At 42.2% G+C, this 25,073-nt stretch overlaps 2 protein-coding genes across 6 annotated transcripts in view; one reads left to right on the top strand and one right to left on the bottom strand.

Annotated features, from left to right (window-relative positions):
• Nucleotides 1-323: 323 nt before the first annotated feature.
• On the bottom strand, nucleotides 324-12,999 carry LOC130456888 (collagen alpha-1(I) chain-like). The gene is made up of 5 exons (XM_056814603.1): nucleotides 12,924-12,999; nucleotides 3,296-3,627; nucleotides 2,119-3,155; nucleotides 1,688-1,747; nucleotides 324-973 (listed from the first exon to the last, which is right to left on the bottom strand). Exons 1-3 carry the CDS (start codon nucleotides 12,997-12,999, stop codon nucleotides 2,361-2,363), a joined length of 1,203 nt encoding a protein of 400 aa, XP_056670581.1. The 3' UTR covers nucleotides 324-973; nucleotides 1,688-1,747; nucleotides 2,119-2,360.
• LRRC8D (leucine rich repeat containing 8 VRAC subunit D) overlaps nucleotides 2,812-25,073 on the top strand; it is a 154,115-nt gene continuing 131,853 nt past the window's right edge. The window contains exon 1 of one of the 5 annotated variants that reach the window (XM_007480356.3): nucleotides 2,812-2,938. The gene's annotated coding sequence lies outside the window, so the exon portion shown is untranslated. Of the gene's footprint in view, nucleotides 2,939-3,071; nucleotides 3,839-10,760; nucleotides 11,179-25,073 lie in introns of those variants that run through there. The other 4 variants (XM_007480352.3, XM_056815371.1, XM_056815372.1 and 1 more) reach the window with 4 other exon arrangements.

The following is a 25,073-nucleotide window of genomic DNA, read 5'->3' as shown; positions in this document are numbered from 1 at the left end:
TTTCTGAAGATGGAACAAAGAAAAATAGCACCTATAAGAGGAAGTCCAAGGCCCGTAGGACATCATTGAAGTTGTGACTTAGGCAGAACTGGATCCTCTGCAAGTCAAGGAATTTTAATTTTAATGTAAAAAACCAGTAAATGTGGTCTTAAACAAATTTATTCATGATCAGAAATGCACATGGCCTAAGAGAATGCATTGACAAGTGTGCAAAATGTTTAGAATTCTTTGTAAATTGGTTAGCATCCATTTGTATCTGTTAGTTATTGAATGCTCCCCAGGGTTTATTTGCTTTTGATATACACAACTTAAGGCTTTGGAGCTTGTAGCTGTCAATTTGCAAACTTTATTTTTACTGATTTAAAAAACCCAAATCCAAAAAGCTTTATTTTCAAAGATGTGCTCTCCATACATCTTAAGGCTTAAATTAGGATGGACAAAGTAATAGCTGGGATTGCTTGACCACAATGAAAAACTTTCAATCAACTCAGGCTGGCAGGATTCTCAAACTAGTGTGTTATTTACAATTAAGAATTTAACACCCATACAAGTTCATTCCTCCCACAGATGCCCATAAGCTACCAATCTATTCCAGTCCCTAATATAAAGATGATCCCTTTCTTAGTGGTGGTGGGGGTGGGAAGGGTGCTGCCAGACATGCTTTCTCTTGCAGTTCCTGGCTGCCCCCAGCAAGTGTCCTCAGGCATTGCTTTATTCCAACTCTCAGACCCAGGAGCAGTTGTCTCTTGGCATTTTTGGTCAGGCAAGTTCAAAGCCTTGAGAAAGGCAGCTCTGAACCACATTTGCCACAACTGAGGAGAAGGCCTTCAGGGTTTCCCCAGACTGGCAGACAATCCAGTTCTCCCAAAGTCACAACTTCAAGGATATCCAACAGGGCTTTGGACTTTCCTTTATGGGTGCTAGTTTTCTTTGCTCCTCCTGCTGACTTCTTAGGCAAGCTTGCAACAAATCCCTATGGAGGCAGTAACAAAAGTCAATTCCCCTCCACTCTCAAGAAAAGGAAAAGGGACTTTTCTTACAAACCTGGGTCACAGCCCTCCTCCTTTTAATAAGTAGTTCTAAGTAAGTAAGGTGGATCTCTGGTAGCTTGGGACCTTTTGGGGGAATGTTTTTAAATATATAAAATAGAATCCATAGAATTCTGAGGAAATCCATTATAACACTCAAGGTTCTCTGACCTAGCTCAAAATTCAGGCCCTAAAAATATTAAAAACATTCTCATAAAAGGATTATTCTAATCATTCTAAGCTATTAGCAACTTTTGAGTGTTATCAGATACCACACCCTAAAGAGGGGTCCACGTAGAGCAAATCACTTAAACACTGCTTCAATTTTCTCCTCTCTAAAATTTGGGATTCATCTTAATGACTTCAGTGGACCCTTTTAGCTCTACACCAAAGATTTCCTGGTCTTAAGTCTCCGGGTGCCCTGGGGGTTACAAGACTCCCATTCATTCAAAGCCAGATGTCAGGCCTACCCCTGCCATAAATGTACCGCTGTTTACTGGTTACATTTGGGGATGCCACGAACCCCAAACTAGTTATGGGTCTAACTGGGGCTCACTTTTGGAGACTTCTGTGAGCCTGTCAGATAAAAGGAGCCACTGAAAATTACTGTTAATTTTTCTGCAGAAAAATAAGAAAAAAAGGATGGAAATATTTCTTACCCCTCTCTCCTTTTCACTTCTCCACCACAAAAAAGGGGAAAGGGAGACATTCCAGAGAAGCTTCAATCATTAAAAAAACAAACAAACAAACAAAAAACCCAAGATGAATCATTTGCTATGGAGGGCATCTTTATAGAAAAGCAGTCCCAAGAATCATAGGGTTGTGGATCTAAATCTAGAAGAGGGAAACATCTAGTCTCCATCCCCCCCCCCCCCCCCCCCGTTCATTTTACACAAGAGAAAACTGAGGCATAGGGAGGCAAAGTGGCCACTAAAGATCTGCACGGGAAGACAGCCTCGTTAGGCAGCATCAGTCTAAAGTAATCTGGGTTAGTTGGGCAGTTCAACCCCGTCTGCCAGAAACGCAAGACTTCCCAGGAGAAAATGGGAGGGAGAAACAGACTAGCCCTAGGTCAGAAGGACAGACCTACCGCCCCGAACCCTAGAAGACGAACCAAACAAAAGAGGTAAGGACAATGCGGACGGTCAGATTAATGCTGCGCCCAGACTAAGCAGATGGGCATTCTCCGCTGGGGGGATGGGACTTGCGTAACTGTCCTCCCTGCCCGTCTGTCCTACCCCTGCCCTGCACGTACAGCAGTTTATTGGTTACATCTGGGGGTGCCCCTAACCCCAGAGCCCCCCGGCGCCTCTGCCTTGGGTCGGGGCCGGTTCATTGTAAGGCCCCGGCCCAGGTAGGCACATAAGGAGGACGCACGGAGCCCGGGCTCCAGGCCTGGCTGCACCTGCTGCCAAGCAAGGACAGCTCGCAACCGCCGCTCTCCCCGCGCGCCCCCGGGGCGTGTGCGTCCTGCGTGGCGGCGCGAGCGGGGCCCGGAGCACCGCGGCCCCGGCGGAGGGCCCCGGAGAGTGGGGAGGGGCCGGCCGGGCAGAGCTCGCTCGCAATCACATGGGGGCCGCAGGCAGCTCCATTGGTTGCGGCCGGGCCAGTCGCGGCGCTCGCCGGCTGCGGTTGGTCCCGAGGCTGCAGCGCCAGCACCGGCCCCGGAGTCCATGTTACGCTTTGTCTAATTCCCCTCGTTACAGAGTCATGTGCTGCTGCTCCCGCCGCCGCTGCCGCCGTCGCCCCCGCCGGTGCCCCGGCTCCTCCGCCGCGCGTCCGGCTGGCAGCCGCGGGAGGGGCCGCGGGAGCAGGGTCCAGGGCGCCGCGCCGCGCCCCCGCCAGCCCCGCGCGCCCCGGGCCAGCCGCGCCGCCGCGCCCCGCAGGTGATGCCGCCGCCGCTCCGCCAGGTGGGTCCCGCCGCCTCCCGACCCAGGGAGCGGGGGGTCGGGGAGAGCGCTGGCAGCGGGCCCAGCTCGCCGTTGCCCTCCGCTTTCTCCCAGCGCGCGCCGAGCTGCGGCCTGAGTGCTGGTTGCACCTCTCGTGCCGGGCCCGGGGTGGGGGTGGGACCCCGCGCCTGGGAGCTGTGCGGGGCGCTGCGGCTGCGGGCTGCAAGGAGATTGCGGACTAGACGGCCCAGCTCTTCCTCTTTCCTCCCTCCTTTCTTTCTTTCCTTCCTTCCTTCCTCCCTCCCTTCCTCCACTCCCGCCCCTTTCCCCTCCCTCTCCTCGGTCACAGGACTGGGAACCCGGGTCACGGCACCGGACGGTGCTGGGCGGGCTGCGTGGAGCTCGCTCTCTGCTCCTACTCCGCGTTGGGAACGCGCTTCGTTTCTCCAGACCCGCCCCAGTGCCCAGGCTTATTCCACAGTGCCAGGCAGCCCCCGCCCGCCAACCCTCACCGGGGGAGCGAGTGGGCGGGCGGGGCTGGGAGTCCGCTTGGCCGGACTCCAGGGAGGTGAGAGCCAGCGCTCCGCCTCCAGCGCCAGGGGAGGGGGGGGGTAGCAGGTGCGGGGCCACCTCCGGTTGGGCACCGGTATAATCCGCTTCTAGCTTGCCTCGAGGCGTGGGCATTTGGGATCGTGACTTCGGCTTGAATCCTGCATGGGGGGATCTGAAAGGAAGACCGTTCTGGTAGCTGCCAAAGGACTCGCATATCCCAACCAAGTATTCAGAGGTTAATAGGGGACGCTTTGCTCGCTGCCGCCCCTGTTTAGGGTCCCCACTGCTCTAGAGAAAGGAGTTGTTTGGTTTCTCCCCTAAGGGCCACCTCTGGTGGAGAGGAGCTGCGGCAGGTCCTGGGGAGGAGAGGTAGGTTCCGCTTGGAGGGAGAAAGAAGGGGTGGTGGGGCCAGCTGCTGGGGACCATTGTATGCCAAGGAGCAGCGAGGGAATGATGATAAAGTGAAAAGTGGGGTGGAGAGAGAAAGCTGGCAGTGACTGGAAAAGGCGATGGATGGGATGAGGTGTGGGCATAACCCAAACCTAACCATAAATTGGCACCAACTTGGAGTGTGCTGGGATTGGTGTGATTTTTGACAACTGTTCCCGGCAAAGGTCCATTTCAGACCCAGCGCCCTCCCCCCGCGTCATTTTAGAATTGCGGTTTGGGCTCTAGTGGGTAGAACCTAGTTGGTGATCGAGATTCTATTGGGATCTGGCCTGGAGAGACATGTGTTGAGGTGCTATTGGTAGCTGCATTTAAGGTAACATGCAATGACATTCGCCAAGGAGCTGGGGTGTACTCAGCCTTAGGTAACTCCTTCCCAGCAGCTCTGGCCAAAGCTGAATTCGATTTCCCCCTTAAACACCCAAGCGCTCTTTCAGATGCCAAGAATAATAGTGATTCAGAGCTTCCCTGCCCAGAGTGGACAAGGAGCCCTCTGGTTCTTACTGCTTCCTACCCTGACCAATGATGGCCAAGGCCAGAAGGTGAATCCTAGCCTTGTGCCTACTTACATTCTTTGCCCAGCTGTTCAGGAATGCTCTCTAGTCTGCCGGAATCATCATAATTTTGTCATTGTTGAAGTCTGTAGTAGTGTGGTGACTTCCTATCTTCTCACCCCACTTAACCTTAAGTGTTCCAATGTTTACCTAGGTGGTGCCTCTATCTTGTTGACAGCAAGCTAGTAGAGGCTGCTGATTACGCTGGCCCTAGGTGAGCTGCTGCCCTTGGACTCTTCTGAGAAGCTGAGCAGTGTGTCCCCTGGCAGTACTATAGCTAAATCAATCACTAGGGGGAAAAAATCCTATGATATTTCCTAACATCTTTTCAACTTAAATAAAACCTGGGAGCACTTCCCTCCCTTCGGGCTATATTATATTACTTACAGAATTTTTCTTAAAGTTGATTTGAGAAAATTTTTGCTTTTTCTGTCTTGAGGTTCAGAAAGCACTTCAGGAAAAGGTGGAGTGTGTGTTGGAGGTTCAACGGTTGTAGAGAACAATTTTAGTCCATTGATACTGACCATGGACAAATAGTTTTTTTAAAAAATTCAAAATTTTACTTAAAAAAATGCAAAAAGACCAGTTGATAGGAGAAGTATGGCAGTTGGGGATTTCTGGTAGTTATGATTATGCAACATTTTCAAAGCAGCCAGTCAACATTTTTTCAGTTGTCAGCAGAGTGGGGGATGCTGGACTACCGTGGCCACCTGTGAGAAGTTTAAAAAGAAGCAGCTAGATTCTCAAGGAAGGTATACTAGTGAAAAAGTATATGAGCACACTCATAGCCCGGACAGGCAGGGTCAGGGGAGATTGTTCAGGGACTGTTGGAGTGGCCAGAGGGCTTGGGGCCAAGCTAGAGACCAGGGACCATTAAGCGGTGAAGTTTTACCTTTTAAAATGGGAAAAGTTAGGTGAATCTGAAAGGAAAGGCATCCCACACAGAGGGGATGGACTGTGCTACCAGTCAGAAGTGAGCCATGTGTAAGCAATAGTAATAAGAGCCTAAATTTATATAACACTCTTAAGGTTACAAAGCACCTTATTTTGACACATGATCCTTACAAACACCCTTGTGAAGAAGGCTGGGCAGGTTACATCCCCCCCCCCATTTTACTCATAGAGAAACTGAGGTTCCAAGCATTTCCTGTTCTACTAGGCTGGCTCAGGAAACAATAAGTAGATTTGTTTGATATATACAGATCAGGAAAGATGTAGGTTATAGGGTTCATTGGATATGGAGAACTCCTTCCCCAAATGCAGAGAACAGCCCATCCCTATAATAGATATTCAGAGTGGATGGGATTTCTTGAGGTCACATAGCTAGCAAGATGGATGGCCCAGTGCCCAATGGATAGAATGTTGAACCCGGAGTTAGGAACTTGAGTTCCAAACACACTTGCTGGGCAAGCCCTTTAACCTCTGCCTGCCTTAGTTTCTCTCTCTATGAAATGGAAATGATAATAGCATCTACCTCCCAAGGTTGTAGTGAGATGATACTTGTAAATCACTGAGCAAAGCTTTATGTAACTGTTAACTAACTCTGCCTACCACACTATAAGGCATGCAGTTTATTTTTTTTTAATTTTTAAAATTTTATTTTTTTAGTTTATTTTAATGTGTTTTTATTGATTTTGTTAACTATTTTCCAATTCCCTTAAATTTTAAAAATATTTTAAAAAGTCTTAGATCCAGATTTTCTTCCGTCTTTCTGCCCTCCTCTACCCCTTGAGAAGACAAGTAATTTATATTGATTCTACATGCAAAGTCTTCAGCCAAAATCCTAGCTGACCAATAGGATAAATATAGGAAGTAAAACAGTGGCATTTTATCCCTTTTGAGATGAAATGGAAAGACCCCAAGAATGTGCTCTGACCTGCTAAAACAGCAATGATGGGAGGATGGATATTTCTGGAGCAGAAACCTCTGAACTTAATGTCTGCATTCCAAGTTATGAGCTGTTAGTTTTGAGTGAAACAAATCATTTAAAATGATCGTATCTTCTCTTATCGTTGCTGTGTTTCAAGCCTCCCCTGGAATGTCTTTGAGTAAATCTTTTTAGTTTTAAAAAAGATTTTCCATATTAGTCATGTTGAAAGAGAAAAAAGCACACAGACACAGAAAGAAAGAAAAGTATGCTTCATTTTGCCCTTAGTTCATTGATTCTCTGGAGGTGAGCCACATTTTTCATCCTGGGTCCTTTGGAATTGGCTTGGATCATTGTCTTGATCAGAGTAACCAAGTCTTTCAGAGTTTATCATTGTTGCAGCATTGCCGTTACTGTGTACAATGTTCTCTTGGTTCTGCTCACTTCATCTGCATTCAGTTCATAGAAGACTTCCTGGGTTTTTCTGAAACCATCCTACTCATTTCTTTTAGCATAGTATTTATTCTGTCACAATCATATACCACAACTTGTTCTGCCATTCCCCAATTGATGAGCATCTCCTTAATTTCCAATTCTTGAGACATATAATTTATAATAATAATTTTATCCTAGGCAGTTGAAAGTCATTGTAGATGTCTGCATGGGAAAAATGACATTAAGAGCTTCAAAGCGGTAATGATGCAGGCCAGTGAAGGATTGAATTTGAGTGATTCTAGATTGCTGAGAATCAAGAAGCCAGAGCTAAGTAAGGAGGCTGTTATTGGAAGACCTCAGTTTCCTCATCTATGGAATGAGAGGTTTGGGTTAACTGACTTTTGAGGTCCCTTTGAACTCTAGACACAAGCTCCGGGGACAAGGAACTTGCTCCTTCAGGTGGTGGCACATTTCACTTTGGAACAGTTATTCTTAGTTTGAGCCCAAAGCTGCCTCCTTGTAACTTTTTTCCATGGATACTAGTTCTTTCCTCTGCTGCAACACGGAATGATTGTTTAAAAAAAAATGTATCAAATGCCTACTGTGTGTAGAACACTTTGCTAGAGGATCAGGGAAATAAGCCATTTAGATAAAACAGTTCTTGCCTGCACAGGGGTTAATATGATATGTATATAAAAATAATAATTATAGAAAAGTGTATATGGCAAGTGTATCAAAGAGGATCAGAAAATAATAGTAATAACTGATATTTTTGTATATACTTTAATAAATATATTATGTATATATTTTAAAGATACAGAGCTAGTTTTTTCTCTCTCTCTCTCTCTTTGTCTGTCTCTGTCTCTTTCTCTATATTTATAAAAATCTGATTTGAATCTCATCCAGAATTGTGCCAAGTAAGCACTCTAAGTAATGTTATTAGCCCATTTTACATTTAGGATAACTGAGGTGTAATATGAATCGTATCAAATGGGATTTGAGTCCAAGGTCTTCCTGACTACCAAGTCCACTATTCCATACCCTATTTTATATTTAAGCTATTTAATGATTTATTATCATATTTAGACTAAGAAAAGTGCCATCTTTTTGCCGCCTTCTGTCTGATTGTTCTTAAGATCCTGGAAGATGTTTGTCGTGCTAAATAAATTGCCTTATTCCCTTCACCTAAATTCTTCATGTGACCACCCTAGTCTCCCTACTCTTCTGACCCTGATCGTTTGTCAGTTTCTTCCTTAACATTTGGTGACCAAGATGGAACAGGCTACTTCCTCTTGGTCTGTTCTGACCACACCATAGCACAGTGGGACTGCTGCTTCCTGTGATCAAGATGACTGTGCTAGGCCAGTGCAGCCCCAGCCTGACTTAGCTCTTCCAGCAGCTGCAGTACTCTGTTGGCTCGTCTGATGCCTGCAGTCAACCAGAGCAGCTTTTCAAAAACGGCTCCCAAGCTCTTCAGTTTTGTCCTTCTGTGACTTTTTTTTTTAAGAGCAAAATCAAAATGTTAACAAAATGTTAACAACAATTTGCTTTGTATCCCTTCCTTGTTTACATTTTGTTCACAAAATTAGATTTGATGCTGGATTTTGAGAATTTAACCATCGTCATCGCATATGTTCTTCCCAGTTGGCTTTTTTCACTTGGCAGCTTCATATAAGTCCTGCCGCATGACTTGGAATGATGGTCTTTTTTTTTGTAGTCGGGTAATCGGTATAGCACAACTTATTTGTCTACAGCCCTATTTTTGAACATTCGAGTTATTTCCAATATTTAGGCTATTATAAATAAAGAAGCTGTGAGTATTTTGTAGAAAGAGGGATTTTTTTTTCTAATAATATCCTTAAGATATAATCTCAGTGGTGTAACCGGTGAATCAAGAAGTATGATTGTTTTTGTCAATCAGGCAAAAAATATTTATTGAGTACCTACTATGTACGAGGCATTAGGGATATGCAGAAAGGCAAAAGACAGCCCCTGTTCTGAAGGAGCTCACAGTTTAATGAAGGAGACCTCATGCAAACAACTATGTCCAAAGAAGCTGTATCCAGGATAAATTGGAGATTATCAATAGAAGGAAGGCACTAGAATTAAGGGGGTGGATGGGAAAGGCTTTCTTTAGACAGATGTTTTAACTGGGAGTTGAACAAAGTTGGGAGACTTGAGATGCAGAGGGAGAGCATTTTAGGTGGGAGGATCAGAGAAAATGTCCTGAATTGGGAGGTTAGATTGTTTTATATTAGGAACAGCTAGGAGGCAAGTGTCATTGGATTACAGAGTATATGGAGGCACTCTATGTGGTGTAGACTTGGAAAGGTGGTGGTGGTGGTGGTGGTGGTGGGACAAATAGGCCAAATAGGATTTGTTTTGTATATCCAGATGTTTTTTCTAAAGGATCAGATTGGACCAGTTTATAGTTCCCAAAGTGGTATAATTTATATCTTTTCCCCCATGATTCTCACTGCTTTGAAGTTTATAGTTTGTGCCACTTGGATGGGTATAAAGGGGAAACTAATTTTTTCTAATTTCTCTAATTTAATATATGAACAAATGCTCAACTGATGGTTAGTCATTTGGGTTTCATTTTTATCATTATTGGTTCATATCCTTTTGTCATTACTCAATTGGGTAACGGAATTTTGGGGGGAGGATGGGGGGCTCCCAGTTAGAAAACTCCCTCACTGGTTCAAATTGGTAACTGTTTGGCAATTATAACAATTGGTACAATTATAACCTAAGGTACTGAGCCATTCAGTTGGTATTTATCGAGCTTGGTATCTATCAGGGGCTGTACTAAATTCTGGGGTCACTAAGAAAGTCATATTTGTAGTTCCTGTCCTCTAGGAGCTCACATTGTAATGAAGATGACAACTTGCAAAAAATTATGCATCCTCAGGGGCAGTAAGATGACTCAGTGGATAGAGAAGCAGGCCTAGAGATGGGAGGTCCTGGGTTCAAATATGAATGTAGACACTTCCCAGTTCCCCCTATGTATGACCATAGGCAAATCACTTAACCTCAGTTGCCTAGCTTTTACCACTCCTCTTGCTTGAAATCTTTTTCTTTCTTTCTTTCTTTCTTTCTTTCTTTCTTTCTTTCTTTCTTTCTTTCTTTCTTTCTTTCTTTCTTTCTTTCTTTCTTTCTTTCTTTCTTTCTTTCTTTCTTTCTTTCTTTCTTTCTTTCTTTCTTCTCTTTCTTTCTTTCTCTCTTTCTTTCTTTCTTTCTTTCTTTCTTTCTTTCTCTCTTTCTCTCTTCTCTCTCTCTCTCTCTCTCTCTCTTCTCTCTTCTCTCTCTTTCTTTCTCTCTTTCTTTCTTTCTCTTCTTTCTTTCTCTCTTTCTTTCTCTCTTTCTTTCTCTCTTTCTTTCTCTCTTTCTTTCTCTCTTTCTTTCTCTCTTTCTTTCTCTCTTTCTTTCTCTCTTTCTTTCTCTCTTTCTTTCTCTCTTTCTTTCTCTCTTTCTTTCTCTCTTTCTTTCTCTCTTTCTTTCTCTCTTTCTTTCTCTCTTTCTTTCTTTCTTTCTTTCTTTCTTTCTTTTCTCTCTCCCTCTCCCTCTCCCTCCCTCCCAAGCCCAAGATTTTTCCTCTGTTAGATTTATTGTCATATCCCCTTTGAAAACAGACAAGATACTTACTTTATAGAAAAGATTATCGGTTGCCACTAAAGTAAAACCTTTACATGCTCACTGTACGTCTAGGCTGGAAAACTGTCCTACATGAAATTATATTTAGAAATCATGTTAATAAATGAAAAACAGAAAATATTATATTTAAGAAAAAGATTAAAGTCTTTGTAATGTGTCATTGAATGTGGATATTAATTTGTGGTGCTATTTTGACACATTAATTCCTCTTATATTTTTGTACTCATACTGCAAGTTTATCTACAGTATTCATTAAGACAAACAACTAAATGCATTTGTGAACAGGTATTATGGAAATTGTGTTCACACTGCAAACATTTGGCATTAAAAAGGTTAGTGTATATATAGCTTTTAGTACTACATGTCAAGCGTTCTTCTTGGAGAGTTACAAGAAAAAAATGCACGTGCTGCTAATAAAGGTTTAAACTTCTGTGTCCAGCAATTCCTAACAATGCTTCTTTGTCATTGTCTTTAAGCTTTAAACAGTGTAGGATTTATGCAACTGAATTAAAGAACTCTAGCTTGGCCGATCCACCCAAGCAGGTTAGTAAACTATATATACAGAAAGTAAACGAAGAATACAGAATTAAAAGCCACCATCTGTTTTTCTTTATAGCCTTGAAAATGAAACTTTGAGGATGGTTCCACATTCCAGTATTCTAGTAGTTTTCTAGTAATACTGGTACATCTATTATTGATTCTAGGATAGAAGTGATACCAGTACATCTATTATTGAGATGGAAACCCCTAAGGTAAGGGTTTAAAAAATATGCATCTGCATGCAAGATAAGAGATAGTGTTAATAATGGAAGTTAATCCTGGAGGGAAAGCTGGGGGTGGGGTGGGGAGGGAGGGATAATGGGAGAGGAGGGGTGGGGGGAACCTGAAAGAAAAACCTTTGGAAGGGATTTCAGTTGAATGATAAAGGAAGCCTGGAGGCAGAGATGGGGTAGAATATTTGTCCAAGGTGTCTAAGGTGGTACTGTGGCAAACTTTTTAATTTTCTATAATGAAGCACCTTTCAGGGAAGGGGGGAAGGAAAGGGAAGGAAGGTCAGAATTAATTAGGAGGTGTTGTTTTTATGAATTTTATATTAGTTTTGTTTTGATTTTTGATGTCTCTTTTTTGCCCAACATTTACCACGAAATTTTTTCCCCTCATCTATTAAAAAAATTTTTTTTGGTCTGCAAATTATCGCTCAGCCACCAAATTCACCTATTTTTGTCTCCAGTAATTTCATCCAGTTTCCCAATAGATAAACCTTTTTCTTTATATTTGTGGTAGATGTTCTTACAATCATTTGTGTGGATGTGTTTGGATTGGAATTCATTGCAGTATCATGTGAAGTGTGGAGCTGAACTCCACTTTTTGCCCTACTATCCAATTTTCCCAGCTGGTTTTTATTGATTTTCTTTTCTTTAATGTTTTGTAAACTTGGGTTTGCTAAGAGCTCATTTCTCATACACTTTTATTTCTTGATTCCCTGTTCTGTTCCATGCTCTATTTTCCTCTAATTTGCTGTGTTAAATTTAGATAAGGTGATTCTTGTTCAAGGATAGATGTTAGTTGGCTTCTGAGAGTCCATGATTCTGTGAGAGAGAATTGTGGTAATTATTATATATTTTGAAATCTGATCAGAAGCTTTTAAAAAAATTAACCTGCATGTAGGACTTAAAAATATTTTATCCGGATAATTTCATCATCTTGGTTTTCTTAAGAGTCATGGAATTGAAAGAGATCAGAGGCCAGCTAATGAAGCCAATCCCTCAACAAGGATCCTTTCTGTTGTTGTTGTTCAGTCATGTCTGACTCTTCTTGGCAAAGATACTGGAGTGGTTTGCCATTTCCTTCTACATCTCATTTGATAGATGAGGAAACTGAGATAAATACGGTTAAGAGTGATTTGCCCAGAGTCACAGAGCTAGTAAGTATCTGAGGATAGACTTGAACTCAGGTCTTTTTGACTCTAGGTCTTGCAATCTATCCAGTGAGCCACCTAGCTGCCCCTAAAGATTCCATCTACCATGCATCTATAAATGGCAAATTATTTTGTGGTTCCAACTCTGGCCTTATTGAAAAGGTTTCTTTTTTAAATTGTTATCTTTATTTTAATCTATGTATCTGTATGTATATTTTGTTTTTATCCATTTTGTACTCCAGCTATCTCATGGAAAGAGAAGGAAATGTAAGGGCTGGAAGAAGCCTTAGAGATCTTAGATCTTAGATCTTAGAGACCTAGCTCTTTTATAGACCAAGATGTTAAGATGTAAATCCAGGCACTCTTGACTCCAGACCTGGAGCTTCTGCTATATCTCTGTGCTAATCAGCCTCCATTTACTAATATAGTGGTTTCAGGTGCAGAGGTTCTTTTCAAAAAAGCTTTGTTGATAACTTTACAGAAAAAGAGGCATTTCTGGATTCTCTGCACATCTGATGGGCTTTGCCTTGCCAGCTGCTAACAGAGGCTGCCTCTGCCAAAATGGGCACTTTGCCATACCTGTAGCCTTCCAATTCTCCAAGAAAAGGAGAGCACTGTGTTCCATCACTTGTTTTCCAGGTCCAAGGTTGGCCATTGTCATCACCCCTTGATCAGTTTCATTTGCACCATGGTGGATGGGTATGATGTTTTCCTGGCCCTGCTTATTACTTCATGCCATTTCAGATCTTTTTATGTTTCTGTTTCTGTAATGTTGGTCATAACACAATACTATTCCATTTCACGTACATACCACAGTTTGAGTTTAGCCATTCTCCAATAGAGGGACACCCTCTTTTTTCCTAGTTTTTTTTTCCTACTATACAAAAAAAAAATACGATTTTGTATATTTTCTTATATAAGATCTTTCTGACTTGGGAAAATATGCCTAGTAATGGGATGGGACAAATGGTTTAGTGACTTTTCTGACATAATTCCAAACTGTTTTCCATAATGGCTATGGAAGTTCACAGTTTTGTCTGTCTTTTATCATCTTTGCTAGTTTAAAGGATGGGAGGTGAAACCTCAGAGTTGCTTTGATTTGCATATTCTTTTTTGTAATTAGAGCTTTCTTTCATGTGATTAAGAGTTTGAGATTCTTTTGAAAATTGTATCCTTGGGAGCAGCTAGGTGGTTTAGTGGATCGAGAGCTAGACCTAGAGATGGGAGGTCGTAGGTTCAAATCTGGCTTCAGACATGTCTAGTTGTGTGACCTTGGACAAATCACTTAACCCCCTTGCCTAACCCTTATTGTTCTTCTGCCTTAGAACCAATACACAGTACAAAAAGAAGGAAAATTGTATCCTTTACTGGGGCACTTAGGTAGAGCAATGGAGAGAGTGGAGGGTCTAGAGTCAGGAAGATCTGACTTCAAATATGTCTCAGATATTCACTACCTGTGTGACCCTGGGCAAGTCACTTCACACTGTTTGCCTCAGTTTCCCCATCTGTCAGAAGGAAATGGCAAATCACTCCAGTATCTTTGCCAAGAAAACCCACATGGGATCACAGAGATTCTGAAATGACTAAACATCATCATCATTACTTGGTTACATCAAACTTTCAGTGGATATAGTTAACAAAAATCCACCCCACCCTCCAGTTTCCCTTATAATCTTAGCTGCGTTGATTTTTTTTATTAGCAAAAGCTTTTTAATATTTTATATAATCAAGATTGCCTATTTTTTTCTTTTCTGTCTCCATCTAGTTTTTTTTCCCCCTCAGGCATAGTTATGAAAGATTTCTCCTTTTATTCTCTCTCTCACCCTTCCTTTATTCTTATGTCTATCTGTCCAATCTCTTCTAGTTAGGTCATTTATCTGAACTCTTGATTATGTTGTTTCCCCTAAATTACAGTACTAAGTCTTTGAAAGCTGTGACTGGCTTGTTTTCCTAGTTGTACTCTCATCACTTGGCACAGTGTATGGCACATGGTAAGCCCTTAATGAAAGCTGGTTCATTCATTCATATCTGATGAGAACTTGTTGTGATATCTGGTGTAAGACCCTGAACTAAATCCACTTTCTGATGTGATTGTTCTCTCATCATGCGGATCTTCCTTGCCAGAATGCCTTCTCCTGAGTTGTTCTTGGGGAACTAACTGGCTGGGGTATTGCAGGCAGCTTCTAGCCCTAGGGTCCTTGTGATTCAGCTCAGGCATTTTGAAGAAATGTATTTTATTTTTTCCCCCAAACATCTCATAGCTGCCCGATCAGGATTCCCTTTTAAAATTTGTCAGAAGGGGCATTATCCTGGTGTGTCTGGCCACTAACTGGGACTACTTCCTATAAAGAATACCCCTCTGTGTTCATCTCTGAGGAGAAGGGCATTTAAAAAAAACATATTGATACAATTTTTTATTAGTAGTTTTCTGAGTTTCTGTGGTCTATGTTCTCTCTGTCCTTCCAACTACTTGTTCATCCATTCTCCAATTGATGAAAAACCCTTCATTTTCCAATTCTTTGCCATCACAAAAAGAGCTACTATTGATATTTTTTAAAAGTAGGTCCTTTTCCTCATCTTTGATCTCTTTGAGATACAGACTTAGTAGTCGTATTGCTGGGTCAAAGAATATGGGCACAGTTTGATGGCCCTTTGGGAATGGTTCCAAATTGTTCTCCAGAATGATTGTGTCAGTTAACAGCTCCATCAACAGTATATTAGTGTCCCAGTTTTACCTCATCCTCTCCAACATTTATCATTTTCCCTTTTCATCATATTAGTTGGTCTGATTGGTGTAAGGTAGGACCTTAGAGTTGTAATGTGCATTTATCTAATTAATAGTGATTTGGGGCACTTTTTCATGTGATTAAAGATAGTTCAATTTTTTTTTATCTAGGAAATGCCTGTTTATATCTATTGACCATTTGTCAGTTGGGAATGCTTTGTGTTTTTATAAATTTGACTCCATTTTTTAATATATTTGAGAAATGAGATCTTTGTCAGCCCTGTTTGCTATTCATTTTTTTTCCCCAGTCTATTGTTTCCCTTCTAATCTTGGCTGCATTGGTTTTGTTTCTTAGATAACATCATATTTGTAAACCTTTTTTAATTCAATGTAGTCAAAGTTGTCCATTTTATATCTTGTAATTTTTTTATGTCTTGTTTGGACATAAATTCTTCCCTTATCCATAGACCTGACAGGTAAACTATTCCATGTTCCTCTAATTTGTCTATGATGTCACCCTTTATTTCTAAATCTAAATTTTGACTTTATCTGGTTATATTGTATGAGGCATAGGTCTGTACCTGGTTTTCTCAGCAGTTTTTGTAGAATAATGAACTCTTCTTCCCAAGGCTTAGATTTTGGATATGTCAATGGTCAATCATTACAGTGGTCATTTACCACTGCTTGAGGACATTGTAAAAAAATCCTGATAGGTCAAATGAGGACAGTAGTCAACAGAACATGTAAGGGGGATTGCAAACTAGGAAAGTTTATGAGCTCAAGAAATAATCGGAGTGCCTTGCAGGAAAAGGGTAGATTGCAGATAGAGAATCAGTGAGACCCTCATCATTGTGCAAAAGATAATTTAGAAAAGAAAAAGGAGATAGAGGAGAGACTGAGTTTTTTGTTTTGCTTTGGCATTTGCTTGGAAACACGTTCGGAGACTCTTGGAAAGCAGTCTTTTGGAACACAAGAATCAGATGTACAAGAAAAAATAGCAGTAAATCAGTAGAATGCCCTAAACATAATCAACAAATGAGATGTGGTTAAATCACTGAGATCAGGTGGCATCTGTCCAAGACTTTTGAAGAAGTAGAGGGTGAAATTCTGCAACTGCGGGCCAAAATGTGTAACCATTGTAAACATCCACTCTGCCAGAAGGATGGCCATTTGCCAGTGGGATAGTCATCCTCAAGAAGGGTTTCAGGGAAGACCCTAAGAGCTACAAGCTTAGGAGTCTCACTGTCTGAACTGGTGAAATCACTGAGCATTTTAGGCAAATAATTTTTGAGTGAGCAGAAGTAATGTGTGATGTATTTTGAATTTAGGAACAGAAATAATCGGGCATAGTGTGTTGAAATTTTGAAGAACATTTTTCCACACCAGTGGTCATTGAAATATTGGTGTTGGGGACTGTTTTCTTTCAGAGCATCAGACAACACTAGCATTGGCAATCAACTTTGAGATCATTTAGGTCAACTCCTCATTATAGACATGGGGAAACTGAGGCTCAGAGTAGGAAAATCATTATGTCCAGGTAACTCAGCAGGCCTGGGATTTAGGAAGACCTGGCTCATAAAATTCTATAGACTTAGAGCTGGAAGGGGCCTTAGAGGACATCTAGTCCAACCAAGGCGAAGGAGGGGTGGGCCCAGGGAAATGAAGTGACCTATCCAAGGTCACTCAAGTACTAAGGAGTAGAGCCCTGATTTGAACCTAGGTCATGTGAGTTCAAATCTTACTGACACAGAAGGAAACACCATCCCTGAATGGTAGAGCTGGGAAGGGACCTTTGATATCAACAGAGTACAACTCCCTCATTTTACATGTGAAGAAACTGAGGCCCAGAATTCAATTTGGTAAATATTTATTAGGGGCAGTGAGGTGGTACAGCGGATAGAGCACTAAGATTAGGGTCAGGAAAATCTTGAGTTCAAATCTGGCCTCAGACACTTACTAGCTATGTGACCCTGGGCAAGTCACTTCACCTTCTTTGCCTCAGTTTCCTCATCTGTCAAATGAGCTGGAGAAGAAAATGACAAACCATTGCAACATCTCTGCCAAGAAAACCCCGGATAGAGTCACAAAAGTCAGACATGACTGAAATGATATTTGTTAAGTGCCAGGCACTGTGCTAAGTTCTGTGGATTCAAAGGGGGCAAAATACAGTTCTTGCCCTCAAGGAGCTTACATTCCAATGAAAGGTGAGCTGACTTGCCCAGGGCATCACAACTAGTAAGTAGCAAGGAGATTTCAAGACCTGCCTTTGACATGAACCAGCTTGTGATTTCACAGGGAGTCACCTAGCTTTTCACTGTCCAAGGTGGACAAAAGACTTTCAAAGACTAAGTTCAGATGGATTGCCTATTTTCATTGCTAGAAGAATTCACTCACAAAGAATTCCCAACATGCATAAAGTCAGAAGTCTTCTAGGAGCTGTCCTTGCCCTTGTCTAGGAGCTGAGCATCTAATGGAGCAGACACCATGCAAACACACGTATGCACAGATGAGAGATATGCCCATCGAATTGGAGAACTCCACAGAGGGAGGGGAGATGCTAGTACTGAGAGGAAGAGGGGAATCAGACAAGGACTATAGAGAGTCAGATTTTTTTAAAATCTTACCTTCCATCTTAGAATCAATAATGTATTGGGTCCAAGGCAGAAACGTGGTATGGGCTAGGCAATGAGAGTGAAGTGACTTGCCCCGGGTCACACAGCTATGAAGTATCTAAGACCAGATTTGAATCCAGGACCTCCCATTTCCAAGCCTAGATCTCCATCCACTGAGCCATCTAGCTTCCCTCTACAAGGTAAGATTTTAACTGCAATTTGAGGGAAGCCAAGGCATTGATGATGATGAGGGAGTAAATTCGTGGTCTGGGGCAGAGTCACTCAGTTTCATGGAAGTGATGATTATCTCATGCAAGAAACATCAAAGAGGAGATCAGTGTTACTGGATCATAGAAGATTTGGAGGAGACTAGGGAAAGGCAGAAGTGGGGCAGGCTAGAAAGGGCTTTGAACACTAAATAGAGGATTTGATCATGGAGGGAACCACTGGTATGGGTTGAGTAGGGGGAATGACATGATTAGCCCTGCCTCTGAGGAAGGTCAGTTTGACATCTAGTAGTTATGCCATATCTCTAGAATTCTCCTTGTCTTCCAGTTATCTCTAGTATCCTTAGTATCTCTGACATGCCCACCAGACCAGCAATGAAATTAGTGAATCTTCAAGTTTTTAAGTAAAACTCAGCCCTTCCCTGGAGTCATTTCCCTGCCAAGAGTCATAATTTTTAGGGGAAATCGCTCAGGCCATTAGACTGCAGAAGAGTTGCAGAGCTCTTCTTTGTCTTTGTCTTCTCCTGGAAACAAAGAAATGTAAAGGTCATATGTTTAGGGGAAAAAACCCAGCCATAACCAGAGTGAGATGGAACGTCATTGTTGGCTGTTTCTTGAGCATCTTGGTTGTTATAGCTAACAGGACCAGCCTGGCACCAAGAATTGGCAGAAAGAGTGCTGGCGACAGAGCAGAACACATACTTTTTAGATCATGTTATTAAACAATTGGTTGAGCCCATCCTATGAGCCTAGGGCCATGTCTTATACCAACCAGTGGTGATCAGGAGCCTGGAATGCTCGATTTGTTTCTGGAAGTGGAGAACAGCCACGATGGATCAGAATTAGTCAAAATGACTAAAGGGATTGTGGAATCCTCAACTGGGAGAGACTGAGCCACTCTTGGCAATACAATGAACCAGGACTCCTCTGAGGGACTTACAACAAAGAATCCAGGGAAAGAACTGTTGGAATCAGAATGCAGGTGAAAGTGTACGATTTTTCACTTTAGTTTATTTGGGGTTTGGGTTTCATAAGACTATTATTCACTTACAGAAATGAACAATATGGAAATGTGTTTTGCAGGACATGTAGAACCCAGACTGAATTGCTTGCCAGCTCTGGGAAAGGGAGGGAGAGAGAAGTTAGATCATAGAACTTTGGACAATTTATGGGGAAATTGAATACATATAATTGGTAAAAAATACAAATTTAAAAATGCCTAAAGGGGTAATAAAGCTACCTTTTGCACATTGAAAACCAAACTATTCCATGTTGATGTGTATCTGCTTTCCCCCAGTCATACACGCCAGGCTACATGTTATTCCTGAAGGGCAGAGACTTCCCATGACTAAGCTGTATCCTCTCAGCATTTACTATGGTGCCCAACTCCACCTTAGTTGTGGACTTGGAATCTGGGAGATTAAAGATCAACTCTTGCATCTCTCATTTTCGAGTGATTCCATCCTAGAGAAGTCATTTCAGCCTTACTTTTCTCATCTGTAAAATGGGGATTACAATCCCTGTGGTGCCTGCCTCTCAAGGTTGCTTCTCTATGAATGTCAGTGACTCACATGTAGAAATCAAAAAGAGTAAGATCTGTAAAGAAAAAGGCCAAGAAGGGATTTAATAATAATAAGAAGAACCAGCATTTATATAGTGAGAGTGACTAGCTGGTGCAGTGGATAGAGTCAGACTCATCTTTTTGAGTTCAACTGCAACCCTAGGCACTTCATAGCTGTGTGACCCTGAGTAATTCACACAAACCTGTCTGCCTCAGTTTCCTCATCTGTAAAATGAGCTGGAGAAGGAAAGGGCAAACCCCTTCAGTAACTTTGCCAAGAAAACCCAAAATGGGGCCACAAAGAGTCAAGGGTGACTGAAACAACTGAACAACCAAAGACATTCATATATCATTTCAAGATTTGCTGTTCTCCCTTGCTGCCCTGAGAGTTGACATAGAGAAGAACAAGCCTCCCTTCCCATTCATTCCCATGTTTCTGAGCCCCTCCAAAAGAGACCGCATAATGGTTGGATTGGCCAAGGATCTGACAACTCCGAAGTGCCTTGCAGTTATTTCTAGTCAAATGCAGATCCAGTGAGTCAAGTGTATGAAGTGAGAATGTTGGGCAAGGAAGCCTCTGAAATGCCTTCTGGCTCTAAATATCTGAAACTGTCGCCCTTGTGATCTCAGGCCCCTTAATGATAGAAGGAGCACGTGCAGTGAGAGATGATAGTCATACTATAGTCACAGGAGGACTGTTGGTGCTCCTCTGTCCTGGGTGATGTATTTGGGAAAGAAACTGACCCACCAGCCCGAGTCCAGAACGAGGCAACCAGGAGTATTCGGATTTTTGGAATGCGGCTAGATCAGCTTTAATGGAAGGACCTGAGGATGGACTTTTTATTTTAATCCTTTAGCTTCCATTTTAGAATGAATATTATGTATTAGTTCCAAGGCAGAGATTGGTAAAGTTTAGGCAGTTGAAGTTAAGTGACTTTTCCAGAATCATTCTGCTAGAAGTATCTGAGGCCAAATTTGAACCCAGGACCTGAGTCTCCTGAACCACCTAGTTGTCCCCCTTGGGAATGGACTCTTAAGAACTTTCTTCAGATTTCTGAAGCGAAAGAGGAAAGTTAGATTTTGTTTCAAGCGATCTTGGCCTTAGAGGGCTGAACTGAGGCCATTGGATAAGTCAGTCAACAAGCATTTATTAAACTCCTGCTATATACCAGATATTGTGCTAAGCATTGGGGATCCGGAGAAAGATAGAAGTTAGTTTCTGCTTGCAAGGAACTCACAGTCTAATGGGGAAACACATGCAAATAATTATGTACGTGCAAGAAATAGAATAAATTGGAGACCATCGCAGAGTGGAAACAATAGCATTAAATGGGATCAAGAAAGGCTTCTTGAGAAAAGTGGAATTTTAGCAGAGACTTAAAGGAAACCAGGAGGTTATGGTGAGAAGTGAGACAATTTCTAACTTGGGGGATAGCTGGGGAAATTGGGAGATACGGAGTGTCTCTTTCGAGAACTTGAAGAGGCTAGTGACCCTGGATCACAAAACTTTGTAGAGGAAAGCAAAATATAAACACTGGTAAATCACTTTGGAGGGAAATGATGTCAGATGTCCCCAAATGCTTTTTTCTGCCTCTATCATAGCCTCATGATATGACAGTGACATACTTGTCACCGGCAAAGAAACAGGCCAGTGGAGAAGGAAATGGCCAACTATTTAGGGTGTCCTTGCCAAGAAAGCCCCTTGGAGAGCTGTGGTCCAGAGGGTCAAGAAGAGAAGGACACAAGTGAATAACAAAGGAATTGGCTACCACGAGTCAGCATTTTTCACTTTTCTTAAATATTGCAAAATCTAATCTGGCTTTATTGCAACACTGTTCATTTTGATGCTTGGAACAGTCCCACTGAAGACCCATTTTCAGTCTGTTTGCCATCTGATACGGTTAACTCTTTGACTTGACTGATCTAGAGTGATTTTCTGGTTTATGGGTTTGTAAGTGTGTTTATCTCTTTCTGCTTCTGTGGTCTTTCAGGGCAAATTTCCCATGAGCACCACCCCTCTCCAACCTCCCAGATGCCATTGGCCTCATCCTCAGAAGATGGAGAGGAGAGTTGGGACTTTTTAGCTGGAAGAGACTTGAGTGAATCCTCCTCTCTTTGAGCCCTCTCTCATTTTCCTGACCTGTTGACCCATCTCCTGGTGTTTGCTTCAGTAGTTGTTTTTTATGCCTGGAATGCCCTTTCCTGTCCCCTCCCCTCTGTTGTCCTCACCTACTGAATTCTTGAAATCCCAGATCCAAGGACCACCTCCACAGGAAAGCCTTGCCTAGCCTTGTGCTCAGAAATGACGTTTCCCCTCTAAGCACTCACATGGCAATTTGCATCCCCTAGGAACATTTCTCATGTTAGTTTGCATTCCAGTTACTTGTGTAATTACCTATCATAGCTCTGGTCTGGTATAGAGTAGGTGCTTAATAAATGCTCTAGCAGCAGGTCAGCAGCATTCATTCAGTTAACTGAACCTTAATGTTGTTCTTATTTAATGAGTTGAAATGAAATCTGCAGAGAGGATTATATTCTTCTGACTTCTCCCAGGTCACAAAGCCATAAAATGGTAGAACTGGGTGTACATAGAATGGTGTCTGGCGCATAGTAGGTGTTAAATATATGCTTGTAAAGTAACTTAAACCCAGGTCTTTTGGGTCCCACATCTTTGTTCTACCAACCTTTCTATCAAGTGGAGGAAGAAAGTAACCCTATGATAGACAGAGACAAGACTAGAAAAGGATAGGGAGGATGAATGCTAAAATTGCCCTTCCATAAGGACTTTGCACAGAGGAGAGGATTTAGGTTTTCCTTCCTTTCTTGTTTGCTTCCTCCTTCCTCCCCTCACCCTCCCCTCCCCTTCCCTTCCCCTTCCCTTCTTCCCTCCCCTTCCCCTTCCCCTCCCATCCCCTTCCCCTTCGCTTCCTCTTTTCTTCCCTCCTTTCTTCCTTCCCTGCCCTTGCCTTCTGCCTTAGAATCAGAATTCAGTATCCATTCCAAGGCAGAAGAGTAGTAAGGGCTAGGCAGTTGGGGTTAAGTGACTTGCCCAGAGTCACATAGCTAAGAAGTGTCTGTGGCCAGATTTGACCTTCTCCCTTTATTTAAACCATCAGTTTTATTAAAGACTGTTCTGCAGTGGTTTATCCCATGAGAACCTTTCACATTGTGGAAGATGGGACTGTAGAGATGAGCTTCCTCTAAGGCTCTCACTGTAACTCATTCAGTGTTGGGTCTGAAGGAGGTTCTCAAGTGCTTATTGAAGAAAAACTCAACATATGCAAATAAAAATAGTTAGGACCCTTATCCTTGGAGCACACAACTCCAGTGGATAAATATTTATATTATGCTCAAGCCCTAAGAGCTTTATCATTGCAGTGAATTGAAATCTTGCTATTGCACTGACGACTGCACAGAACATTTTTACTTTTCATTTGACCTGGCACATAGGAGGAGCTTGAGGGCTTTTTTGTTTTGTTTCACCATTAATCCATTATAATAATAATAGCTTATTTACATACTTCTATATGGTTGTAACACACTTTTTAATTTTTCACTGATTTGGTGATATAGAGATAAGACAATGGTGATAAAAACAGGCAACATTTATAAAGGGTCTACTCTCTGCCAGACATTGTGCTAAGTACTTTATAGTTATCTCTGTTGAACCTTACAAAATTTCTGGGAGGTAGGTGCTATAATTAACCCATTTACAGACAAGGAAACTGAGGCATACAGAGGTTAAATGGTTGTATTTTTATTGCAGATTTTATTTTATTTACTTATTTATTAATTATTTTATTTACTCATGAGTTACGTATAAGTATTGCTCTCATTTTACAGATAAAGAAACTGAGAAATGAAGTGATTTTTTTGCCAAGGTCACAAGACTAGTAAGTTGCAGTGGTGGAACTCAAATGCCCTCTTCTAATTCCTATTTTAGATAGATAAGAACCAGGGCTGGAAGGAACTTTAGGTAAGGTAGAATCCTAGAATCTCAGGAAGGGACTTCCAAGACCATCTGATTCAACTCATTCCTGAATCAGGAATTCTCTTTACAGCATCCCTGCTAACTGGTTGAAGACCTTCAAGGATGAGAAATTCATCCCCTTCCAATGCAGCCCATTCCTTTTGGGAATGTATTTTTCCTCTTGACCTCTGCTTGCATATCCTTTGTAGTCTTTTATTTATTGGTCCTAATTATGCCTGCTAAGGCCAAGCAGAGCAATTGTAATCCATCTTCTAGGTGATAGCCTTCCAAATATTGGAAAACAGTTTCTGCCCTCTACCCTCAAGGAGCAGCAGCAGCAGCATGTCAGTGGCCTTTTTCTACTATAGGGCATGATGCTTTTTACTAAGTGTCCGGATTTAGACCCAACGCTGCTGTGCCACCTAGCTTCTGTGTGTCTTCGGGGTAGACGGCGTCTGTTTAAGAGCCTAGGATCCGAGAATCAGATTTCCTTCGTCTGAGTGGCACTCTTGCAGAATGCTTCCATCCCTGTAGGGCGATGGGACTACTTTGCCTAATGCTCTTAAGTGGTTCTCTGAAAAATGGGTGTTAGGTGTAACAGGAGTAGCCAGGGCAATCCGTGCCCAAGCTGTCTGCTGATGGAGGCTTTGGAATGTTAGGTGGCGTCTGCTTACAGTGTCTTAATGATATTATGCATTTTTATAGGTTGGGGCCATATTGTGTGTGTGTGATTTGTCATCTGTGTATTTAGTTTGCTAAAATTACTCAGTGGTGGGGGGTGAGTGGACTGGCCTGGACACTGTATCCCTTTGTCTTAGTGGTGGTCACGCCATGCATACTGTCTTCTTCTCTGTCTAGGAGCCCTTCCTCTATCTTCTCTGCCTGTAAACTCACTACAGAATTCCTCCTCTCATTCTCAGACCGTCTGAACCTGTGGAGCCTGGCTCAGACAGAAACTTCTAATGACAGTTAGCATCGTCTTCCTTTCTGAGTGGGTTTAATGAATGAAAGTCCAGTTAAGTTCATGAACAGCTGGAGTCTGTGCTAATGCTCTGACCCCCTTGTAAGGAAAGCAAAGAAAACGTGTTGGCTTCTAATGTTGGTGATTCCCAATCCCTTTGAGGGTGGGTAGGGCTTGGAAGAGTTTTGGGTGATGGGGAGAGGGAAGTAGCCAATAGGAAAAGCCTTGGTCATGTTTGGTGGGGAGTAGGTTGGGTGGAGCTGCTCTTAGAACAAGGAATAGAGAATAGAGAAACAGGAAAATGAGAGTGACAGAGAGAGAGAGAGAGAGAGAGAGAGAGAGAGAGAGAGAGAGAGAGAGAGAGAGAGAGAGAGAGAGAGAGAGCGCGAGCACACTCATCATGTCTGGAAATAGCAGGAAAAGCAGTGAATGTAGCTTTGTGTTTTAAGATTGAAAGGAGGAAAGCAAGTAGAAAGAAGCCTTTGCATAGGAAGAAAATATTATGTAATAGTTTTAATTTATTTAAAAGTATAATAGAATAAAAATGATAGATGACAGAAAAACCAAAGCCTTTATTTAAGAAACATTTGGGGGGGTGGGGACAGAGGACCCGGGTTCAAATCTAAGTCTTGGTGCTTACTGTCTGTGTGACCTTAGACAAATCATTTGACTT

The sequence above is a fragment of the Monodelphis domestica genome, chromosome 2, assembly GCF_027887165.1.
Source record: "Monodelphis domestica isolate mMonDom1 chromosome 2, mMonDom1.pri, whole genome shotgun sequence".
NCBI classification, from domain to species: Eukaryota; Metazoa; Chordata; class Mammalia; order Didelphimorphia; family Didelphidae; genus Monodelphis; species Monodelphis domestica.
This window is presented reverse-complemented; position numbering and strand designations above follow the sequence as displayed.